This window comes from Podarcis cretensis, assembly GCF_951804945.1.
Source record: "Podarcis cretensis genome assembly, chromosome: 6".
In the NCBI taxonomy this organism is placed as follows: Eukaryota; Metazoa; Chordata; class Lepidosauria; order Squamata; family Lacertidae; genus Podarcis; species Podarcis cretensis.
In genome coordinates, this window is record NC_137175.1 from 54,232,052 (window position 1) to 54,243,527 (window position 11,476).

An 11,476-nucleotide genomic window follows, 5' to 3' on the forward strand; every position below is an offset into this window, starting at 1 on the left:
CCACAAAAAGGGGCTTTGCCAGGAAGACCCCCTCATCTGTCACACTGTTTTTTTTCTTTTAAAATTTTTGTTTCTTTTAAAATTTGCTGGCTATTCCCATGGGTGCCTTGCTGTGATGCCAAATGTTTTATGACCCCAGCCTACCAAATAAAAATATAATTTTTGAAATTACTTTTTAACTGAATACAGTAGGTGATGGGAAAGATTTTTGGAGCTCTCACCATGCCCACTTTTACACTTTAGCTACCTGCATTTTGATATGCAGTCACAAGCACCCATCTGAGGGTTGACTCTGGATCAATGCAGCCCTTGGCCTGAGAATGGCTTGGCCACCCTGATTTAGCATTCTGGCCATTAGCCGCCTTGAGTTCCTTCCCGGGATGGGGAACCTGTGGCCTTTCAGATGTTGTTGGACATCTGACTGGCTAATGACTGTTCTTCAACCTGGGGTCCTCGGATGTTGTTGGAGTACAATTCCCGTCATCCTGACCATTGGCTAACGTGGCTGGGGATGACGGGAGCTGTAGTCCAGCACCATCTGGAGACCCCAGGTTGAAAACACTGATCTGGAGGACCATAGATTCCCCATCCCTGCTTTAGCATAAGATGCAGCTTAACTCTCTACATTTGAGGTTGGTGGCAATGTAAAGAAGGAGGGGCAAAGGGAACTTTACCAGTCTGGAGGAAAGTTGTACACCCACCTTCCAAAGTCCCTCCTCATCTTACCTGAGGTGCATGGGGACCTTTTTATCCTGGTTTGCTTAAGAGCCTTGGACCATAAGATCTAATTCCCCAGCTGCATAGTCACTGAAGCATTTTCTGTGCTAACATGACAGCTGCAAAAATCTAGAAATGTCAACCAAGGAGGTGACACTACGCAGAATAAGAGAGTTTCGCAGTAAATTGATGTCCCCTTTCCACTTGAATGGTGTGGAAGGCAGCAGGATTGCTTCTACTGGTCTTGGGCAACTAGCATGTTAAACCATCGCAACTGCGTCCCCTTCCTCCTTTGCCCCCTGGTCCTTCCTAGGTCTTAACACTGAGGAGTTTTGACTTCAGCCACACATAGCCAGGAAATGGACCGTTAAGGCTGACATTTAAATCTGCCCTAAAGTCAGTACAGGCCAAAGGAAACAGCTAGTACAGAAGCTGGCCAATGCATTAAACTGACCCAGATTTTGTGGTGGTTTAAACAAAAAATCTGCAATGCAAATGAAAAACTACATGATCGTGCGTGGCTTTTTTTTTTTAGACAGAAGGATGAAAGGAGCCCTGTGGAGAATAGGGATATCAACAGCAAGATCAGCACATCCATCTCTAACATCCCCTAAAAACTCATGTACCACTGCAGAGATCCCTGCTGCACCAGCTGAAAGCAGCACAGCACAGGTTACCTCTGGCAGTTTTCCCAACAGCTGCAGTCCTCACAAGGCCCTATAGCAGAGTGTTGCAGGAGTGGAGGCAGATCCAAAGTCAGCCCATTCCCAGAGGGGGAGATGATTCAGACTCTTATGCTGAAACTGTGTGGAGTTGGTATGGCATATAAATAAAACATAACAGCGCCACCCCAATGCATCTTCTCACCTCAGCCAGAATGAGCAACAGGGCTTTGAAGCACAGCTTCTAGCCAGTGCTTTGCTTGGCTCCCTTTTTAAATTTATGTTAAAGCAACCAAAAGGCCCCACTCCAAATGATCTCTCTTCAAAATATTTTGTCTCTATAGTCTTTGGTCTCTCCATTTTTGCCATGCTCCACGTTTTATCTAGCCATTCTATTATAAAAGGTAATTTACTGGGTTTGATTTGGTGGCAATTAAGCATTCTGGCTACTAATAATAGGTTGTTAACAAGGATCTGACTAGGTTTATTCACACCGTCTCCTCTGTACACAAAATGAAGCCAGACTGGGGAATTCATGGCGGCGCCTTTAACCCCTGCACTTTGGAGGGGTGATAAAAAGTAAGAATGGCCCTAAGGCCGACATTTAATTTGAGGTGAGAGACTGTGGCCATCCAAAAAGGGCTGTAGCTTAGTAGCAGAACTTCTGTTTGCGTACAGAAGGACCAAGGTTCAAGTCTCAATATCTCCAGGTAGGTCTGGGAAAGATCCCTGGCCAAATCCCTGAAGAACAGCTGTAAGTCAGGGTTAACAACACTGAGCTAGATGCATGGAGGTGTCTTGGTGGAAGGCTGCTCTCTATGTTTCAGATGCTGTTGGAAGGTGAACTTTGATCATCCATTACCACTGGCAATGCTGACCAGGGCTGTGTGTCATGAGTTCTTCGGCTCTGTCAGGATCTGGCATGGTTTGGCAGCCCTGGATAGAGGAGGAGAAAGTAGAGGGGTGTGTGGCCTGAAGGCTGCCACCCAGGGATGGAGGGGGGGTGGCAGCAGGGGCAGAGGCCGGGCACTCACAACAATTTTTTTGGCACCAGTGGGCCCATGCCTAGAAAGCATGGGTCAAGCAGGAAAATGGTTTGAACCTGTAGTTTCCAGGCAAGGAAAGAGCGGAAGTGTGGATGAGCCTTACGTCTCTAGGGAGCCAACAAGAGCTCCTTGCAGCCTGTGGACTAAACCAAGCATTCCTGAAATGTTATCCAAGTCAATTAAAACACAGCCCCAGAACTTTTCCTTCAACTTAATTAATCAGTACATTTTTAATGCTTCTCAGAGCAGAGGCTTTCAAGGCCACGGAAGAAATGAACAACGTTTGGTCCTAATTCATTAGGAATTATTTTTAGCCCTGCATCTGTGCAAGGGTGACTGGGGATAATGAAGATGGTAAAACCATAAACCCAACCAAAAATAGGGGGGAAATCCATTCGGTTCGCATTTTAATAGGAAGCTACTAGATTCAATACATGAACCCAAACACTGCTATCCTTGAAATTCATTCCTCTGAATTTTGCAATGCTGTTGGCCAGCTTAAAAAAAAGGGGGGGGTGTACATTAAAGAAGAGCACACACAAAAATGTGTATATTAATTTTTAAAATGCATTATATTAAGAAAAAAAATTGCTTGCAAAAATGTATATATTAAGAGAAACAGACAGAAATGCATATTTAAAAACAAAACAAAAAGCAAACTGATGCGGGAATGTGGAACACAACCCATATCTCAGTCCCCTGAGAGATACTTTCTTTGTGGGACAGCACAGCTTCATAAATTGTTGGCAGTCATCCTCTGTGACTAGTTGAAAGGAATTCCAAACCTTTTGCTCAGGGAACAGGAGTCAGCCACAACTGCCAAATGACCTCCTTCCCACCCCTCAGCCTGCCTGCATGTCCTGCTTTGGCAGGTAAGAAAAGTGGCGTAGAGAGAAGATGCTGCCTCTTTGGGAGGTGGTATGACCCACCTCTTAAAGGTTATGGGTTGGATTCAAAGTAGACCCACTGAAAGGAATGGGCATGACTAACCTAGGCCCATTCCTTTCAGTCTACCCTGGCCCACTAAGTAGAACTCTGTTGGATACGACCCACAGGGTAGTGTTCAACTACTGCATCCCATCAGTGCAAGGATTTTTGCTTGCACAAAATCACTGCCCCTCTCTCTTCCCACTGGGTGTTCCCCGTGGCCTCTCCAGATTTGCTCCAGAGGCTTAAAGGAAACCATAGAACAGATTTAGGGGGCACAGACAAGCAGAAATCCTTGCACTGATGTGATGTTCACTTAGCACTGCATTCCACCCACAACCTTTAGGAGGAGGAATCATACCACTTCCCAAATAACAACTTCTGTATACATTACTATGTAAATAACAGAAGAATTAAGGGAGCCGAAGAAGCTGGGGAAGTTTACTGTGTGCACATAGGCATACTAAAAAGGAAGAGGCTACAAAAATCAGCCAAGGAAGGGCAAAGCAGAGGTGCCTTTATCAGCAACTAGCAACCTGGTACCTGGTGTCGCTTGGGAATTCTAATAAAACAAAAAATTCAGTGCAGTTCCAAATGGTTCATTCAGCCCACCATCTTGATTCAATATGGTGTCCAACTGTATTTAAACATAGAAGAAAACCTGCTCCTTGGTTTCAGGAACCAACACACAAAATTTGGTTGTGAACTCTTAAGAGGTGTACAAATGCAAAAGAATGTAAGGGGATGAAGAGAACTACAGAATTAGAGGAACATAAGTGGAGAAGAAGAGGAGGAGGAGTTTGGAGTTGATATCCCACTTTATCACTACCCGAAGGAGTCTCAAAGCGGCTAACAATCTCCTTTCCCTTCCTCCCCCACAACAAACACTCTGTGAGGTGAGTGAGGCTGATAGACTTCAAAGAAGTGTGACTAGCCCAAGGTCACCCAGCAGCTGCATGTGGAGGAGCGGAGACGCGAACCTGGTTCACCAGATTACAAGTCTACCACACTTAACCACTACACCACACTGGTTCTCATACTGGAACAGGTGTGTGTGGGGGGGGGGAGGGAAATACAGCCTATTTATCCACATATTTTAATATATGTGGATACTCAATGGCCCATCTAGCACCATACATCCTGCTGTCTATGGCAATAACTGTGTAGAACAGAAGAAAGCTACATTTTTGGATGGCCCTCAAAAGAGGAACAGGGTCCCCAACTCAGCGATCCTTTTCTAGGGAGAAAAAAATCATGACGAGCGCTCCAGTTTGAGGTCAATTTGTGACTGTCTCCACTTTGGCTGCAGTTAGGAACCACTTTTTTCACAGTTCGATTAACAACCTCTGTGACCAATGAAGCATTAGAATTCCTCCATATGTTCACAATAGCAAAGGTATGACTCAACCAGCACCACGGCCCAAGGCAGAAAGTGTGTCAGACATATGCCGCCTTGAGCAAGGCACTGTGGGTGCGCACTGTGAGAGGGGAGCTGCTGGAGAAGTGCAATGATTCAGATGAATGGATGGCTTGAGAATTTCAATCTTTACACATTCTGATACAAGCTGACCTGATCCTCACCTTTGAAGGTTAAGGTGTGGATCAGAAAATAGCTGAACATCAAATGTTACACTTCTCTCAACACTGCAACACAGTTTTCAGCTCAGGAACAATATAAAATACAATGGTACCTCGGGTTAAGTACTTAATTTGTTCCGGAGGTCCGTACTTAACCTGAAACTGTTCTTAACCTGAAGCACCACTTTAGCTAATGGGGCCTCCTGCTGCCGCTGGAGCACGATTTCTGTTCTCATCCTGAAGCAAAGTTCTTAACCTGAAGCACTATTTCTGGGTTAGCGGAGTCTCAAACAGTTAATAAGTACCAATGCTCAGAGTGCAGTACTGTATGGCAAAAGCATCCAAGAACTGTGAAAAATTAACAGAAGCTTATATAAGTGTGTGTGGAGATGATATAGATATAAATATAGATATTAATGACACTTATATTCCACCTTTTGTCCCTGGGAAGCCTCCTGCTCCAAAACAGCTCATGGTAAAACAACTATAAATACAATAAAATCAATTTAAGTACAACAAAACCAAGTGCATGATAAAACAGCTGATGCATAATCAGCAAGAGAGTCAAAATTTTGCAGAGAGAATGAGGTGATGAAAACAAAAAGCAGTTTCACACTTCCAGTTATCCTGTCTTCCCCCTTGGCCAAAACTCTTCATAATCCTCTGCAAGCTACCTTTGATCAGACAACGGCATTGTGCTTAGCAATAGGCAAGATATTAATAATGCATTATAAAAGTGAAACTGTTACAGACTCCACTCTTCGCAAGGAGGAATCCATAACCTTAAAGCAGTCCATCAATTCCTGTCACCTGTCTTAGACACTCCATATTGGGCTTAGCAACCCAACAAATAAAACGGGCAATCAATTGAGCATCCTTAAATTCCCAGGCAACAACAGAGCCAGTGGCCTTGCGCTGCAATTTAGTTCTGGACCAGATGATATCTAGCTGGAAGGGGAAACATCAAGCAGACTAAGATTTGTCAACTTTAAGGAGCAGCAGTCTGACATGCACAAATTAATTAAGCTTTCCCCTTCACTTTAGTTGCACCTAAAAGAAAGTTTAATTGGCTGAATTCCAATGTATGAAGTTACTGTTAAAAGCACTAGATGAGAACCAGTACAGACACTGGCATCTATGGGCAATATTAAAATATTCACTTAATGCTACACTGAATACAACTTATTATGTCAATATTCTGCTCTATTTAATTACGTATTCAGCTGGGAATCCAATACGATCCTGTCTCATTTAATACAGCATTGTTGTTTTTACAAAGGAAAGTCTCTATAACAATACAATATAGGTCTACTCAGAAGTAAGCCCCACTGAATTCAATGGAGCTTCCTCCCATATCTTTCTAACTAAAGGGTTAGAAAAAGAAACAGCAAAAGTGTAGTCCTGTTTAACTACTGATATTCTAATAAGAGACTTCCTGAATCTTTTTACTGACTGCCCAGGGTACCCTAAGTTTGTGGCATTGATTATTTAACAGAATTGTATACACATCAACACTTCATCTGAAAATAACTATATTAATGAATTCAGGTAGGTAGCCTGTGTTGGTCTGACGCAGTGGGGGGGGGGGGGATAAAAAAATAATTGTCCAGTAGCACCTTAGAGACTAACTAAGTTTGTTCATATTCCTGAAAGCAGCATACATTAAGGACCTAATCCTGCTCTTCCGCCACGTCAACATGACTAGGAATTATAGGTTCAAGGCATACTTATTACAGGCAACAACTGATGTTTCATAAAATGACAAAGGAACTCAAACCTGCTGTCCACAGTAGTCCTGGCCGGAAGTTGTTGAGAAAAGTCCCACCCCAAAAAACCCCTATAAGAACTCTAAAATAATTGAGCAGAAGTCAGCTTCCTCAGTAAGGAAGTGCAAAGAAGAAGAGCCTCGCCTTCCCCACTTGCAATTAAGCCCAGCTGAGCTGGCCATAGATTTAAGAACAGCAGAAACAGCTGTGAAAAGAAGAGTTCAGTGATTTTTTTAAAAAAAAGTTTTATCAGTTGTATGTCTTTGTTTCTCAATTTGATCCTTTTACATGGTTTTGTAAGCATTGTGGTATTTTATGCATTGTTATTTTTATTGATAATAGTTTAGTAATTAATTATAATTGTTAAGAGTGAAATTCTTTTTAATTATTATTTGCTGTTGTTCTGAGAGTTAATTTTACTGTGTACTATTATATTCTAATAGATGATTGAATATTTATTTGATATGTCGTTCCATTTTAAATTTATTTTGTTATGATTCTTTTTTATTGGATGGGATAAAGTGTGTGTTCTTTGTTGTATATTTTGTTGCTGTAAACTGCCTTGTGTTTAGTAATATAGAAAGGCGGTATACAAATTAAAAGGTAAAGGGAAGGAAATGGTTTACAGGTGTCCAAGCGACACCAAACACAGAAGTAGCCCCGAAACATCATAAATATGCAGCGCCGGATTTACGTATAAGCTAAAGAAGCTATAGCTTAGGGCCCCACTCTCAAACAAACAAACAAACCAGTAATGCCCCCCTCCCATTCAGAGTCCAAGGCCAAGCAATAAATTCTTTTTAAGATTCACATCCTCAGCAATAGGGTGATTTGCCATGTGGCTAGTATACGCACCACAAATTACATGCCCAGGATGAATTTACGGTTGCAGCCCTATATCCACTTACCTGGGAAGCCTCACTGAAATCAGTGTGACTTACCTATAAGTAAACAGGTATAAGATTGTGCCATAAACCAGCTGAAGATTTGCAAAACAAGTGACAGGAAAGTTTCCTCTCTTCTAAAGTTAAACATTCTATGCCTTTGTTGTCAACGCAACTCTAACGGGTTAACGTCAGCCTGGGAGTATAATGTTCATCTTTCACTCTTGTCTATATGCCTGCATAAGAAGAATAGGGCTGTGTTAACCTGAATGTGTTTCTTATATTGAGTTTTGCTTGGTCCAATAAAAGGTATTGCCTCACCGCTCTGAGTATTTTATTCCATGGGATCAACACAGCTGCAATGGCTCTGATTAAATACTGGAGCCGCTTCAAAATCATTAGCTCCACCAAATACTCCTGCTTAGACAGTTTTTCTGCCCTTCTGCACGCTCCCCGCCTAGCAATACACACTGTACGTTTTTCATACAAAACCTAGCAGCCTGAAAGTCCATAGTCACTGCATACACACCACCACCCCTGTTCTAAAGGCTGTTTCATGTAAGATTTTAATGGGCACAAACACCTAACTTTATACACCTGCTAACATGTAGCTGAAGCACATCTATATCTACCATGGAAATTCTGTGCAGGAAATAGGAGACTTTAGCTCATATTTATGTGGTGTATGTGAGTTGGGGAAGAAAAATGTGTGGGCCTTGAGTGGTTATGATGTTGCATTTTATTATACTATTGTTTTAGCATACTGCTATCCCACCCCTGGTTTGTAATCCTCTCTGGGTGTTCCGTGGGCGGAAGAGAAGGATAAATAAAATATAAATGATGCAAGCAATTCCAAAGGATTTGGTGGGCCTGGGCCAACTGCCCATCTGTCTGCTCTGCATTATGGAGTTCACATTGGCCACAGTGCACAGCTTACTGCCAGCACATTTGCAGGGGTCTTCTAACCCTGGGTTAGACCTGGTTTTCATGAGTGCAAAGAGCTAAGTGCTGAATTAACACAGACCATGCTGTCCACAAATGCCCTTAGGTAGTCCCAACTGTGTCTCTATCCACTCACTCTCTCTTCAGGTCCCTGCCATGGTGCAAGTAGCAAAAAAAGGACTGAATGAATCCACAAGTTAAAACACAGACTTACCATTAGATGATATATTTTGCAATAACATCCCTCAGCTCCAACAAAGGTAAGCAACTTGTTGCTTAACACCAAAGGCCACCCCCCCGCTTTTTTCCTTTGCCACCAAACATACTCAATTTATTCCTACAATCACAAAGGGTACAGATGTCGATACTGAAAAAATAAAATAAAAGCTATACCTGTCAGAAGAGAATTTACAGCTGCGTGCATATTTTGGGGCACAACTTGTCAATCATAATTTGGACTATACATTGAAAAAATAAAAATAATTGTGGAAACGATTTTCTCTCATGCATGTGATCTTATAGATCATTATCAATCCCATGGCTGGAATACTGATTTGAAGAGCACAGCTCCCCCAGGGTGAAATGTGTCTGCAAAGTCTGTACTCCCTTCAGCAACACTTGGGTCTGAAATAGTCACCTCCCAGATTCTGTCTTCTCAAATGGCCCTCAAGATCCTCTGTAGATATTTCAAATGAAGATGCACTGCTGGCCCTTCCTTTAATTAACAGCAGACTTTTTTTAATACAAGTCATCTGGACAATTCAAAGAGATGGAACATTTCAGAATGTCAGCCTCATTTCTCATAAAAACAAAAGCCAGAAGCGGCTTCCTAATCCCGCCCCCCCCCATTCCCATCCCAGTATAAACACATTGTTCCCAACCATCAGCACAGGCATCTACATATCTGGCTAGCCATGTGACTTGCTGCTCACATGAAAATGATTACCCTGCACACAAAAAGAGACACGCCAGCTGGAAAATTGGCCTGCCCTGCTTCAAATTCCCGAGTGGTTCACACACATCACGCTCTGGGAGAACGTGGCTCTCAGACCACACCATCCATAAACTGTAAAATCATAGGGCTTTCAAGAAAGCCTCACTTCAGTAGCAAAGCCAACATTTCAACAGGGAAAGTTTCTTGGGAACGCACATTCCCCCTGCTCCCATTAATGGAGTGATGTGCACAGACAACGGAAGTCGAGCTTGAGAAAGTCCTATGAACTTCGGTGCATGGCTCAAGGCCAACTAGTTAGAGAGCACAGCCCTCTTCAGATTGCTGCAGAAGCACACACTGTTAGGAAATACTGCCATAATTCTGGAAAACTGCCTCATACAGAAACACTTCATTTGATATATATATATATATATATATATATATATGAGAACTCACCCCATAAGTTACTGGAAGGTGCCCCAGTTGGCATTGGTGGCAGTGGTCTGGGCCTTGATTTAGGCGTGGCAGCCACAATCCTCACAGGACCCAAGTACTCGACGTAAGTGCCTGGGAAATCTCCCCATTCCTTGGTACGTTCATTGAAGCCATTAAGCCAGCCTTGGGGGTTTCTCTCATCCCCTTCCTTATAGTCCACACAGGCATGCCCTGCCCTGCTGACGGTGAGCAGGTCTCCGGGACAGAGAGACAGGTCTTCCTCCCGATCCTTCTTATATTCATAAAGAGCACGGTACTGCAATCCATCCACTGAGGCCATGGCTAGAAAGCTGGGAGGCTCCCGAGTTACATCAAAAACTTGACAGTCGTGTGCATCCTCACAGGCATTGGGAGAAGATGGAAGGAGGTAACTAGGGGCTGGGATAGAGAACTGCAGTTGCCTGGGTTTTTAAAAGCAAAAACTTGTAGCCCTTCCACTGGCTCCCCCTGGTTTCAACTCCCTGAGCACAACTCCTTGTTTCATAAAGGAATGATGTCAGAAGCAAGCAAACCCTGAGGACTCAATCGTCTGCTGCAAAACTCAGGCCATCAATCTGCGGTCATCTTTACAAGTACCACCAGTTCCCAGCTGAACAACTTAATGAGGCAGAGAACCAAAAAAACGGCAGGTCTCCTCCTCTCTCTGTTCAGGCAGTTGCAGATTCCAAGTCTGGTATCAACAGCAGATTCCTTGGCAGCGCCTTCTGCTGTAAGAGTAAGACAGTGACATTAATGATTTCATAAAGACACTGAGTTGCCAGCTTTTCAGTCAGTCTCTGTAGCTGTGCCTTTTAAGGATGGCTTCATGAGGATCTCCCGAAAATGATTTTTTCTCCACACCAGGCTGTGAAAAGCCAGATGAAGCTGCTGTTAAAGGCACATGAGAAGGGTGGTCCCGTCTCTTAACACCTGTTTCTGGCCAGCTGGTAACCTTGTAAGGGTGCAAATGCATTTTCCCACCTCTGACCCAACCCCAAAAAGCTCAGCGTGCTTGAGAGAAGAAGCTACAATCACCGAAGAGCAAGCAGAGAACTTCTTTCGAAATAAACCCCAGAAAGAAGCTCCCCCACCCCAACCAACACCTCCACAGGTTTATTGGACCACAGCCCAAACAAGGGTCCCATAGAACAAACTCAAATGATAAGCGTTTTAACTGGGAGGCCAGGAAAAAAAAATCTATCCTGCGCAAATGAGGCTACTACACGGAGCATGCAAACCTCAGTCCAGGGACTCATTCAACGAAAGTTTCCACCCTCCCCGCACACCCCTCCAAAATCGCCAGAGCGCAGCCTGTTTAAGCAACAGAAAGGAGCAAGATGCGGCGCACGCGCGCGGGGGGTGCATTTTAAAGCATACTCTTCTACCCACCCACTTACAGGCAACTCTCCACTAAAGCCCCTGGGACCCGGAACCCCTCTAGTTCCATGCGTGTCACCTGTTACAACTTGGCCCGCTGCCGCAACCTGGAGGGAAGGGCAGAGAGGACTAAAGGAGGCGCGCTTCCCGAGCGCGGACTGCGCCCGGC

General features: G+C 43.8%; 1 protein-coding gene across 3 annotated transcripts in view; it reads right to left on the reverse strand.

The window, feature by feature from the left end:
- The window catches only part of LOC307218218 (phosphatidylinositol 3-kinase regulatory subunit gamma), a 240,605-nt gene extending 229,129 nt beyond the window's left edge, over nt 1–11,476 (reverse strand). The window contains exons 1-2 of one of the 3 annotated variants that reach the window (XM_079980307.1): nt 11,328–11,476; nt 9,913–10,658 (exon numbers count right to left, since the gene is read on the reverse strand). In XM_079980307.1, coding sequence (XP_079836433.1) covers nt 9,913–10,231 — 319 coding nt within the window. In that variant the 5' untranslated portion in view covers nt 10,232–10,658; nt 11,328–11,476. The remainder of the gene's footprint in view (nt 1–9,912; nt 10,659–11,327) is intronic. The other 2 variants (XM_079980305.1, XM_079980306.1) reach the window with 2 other exon arrangements.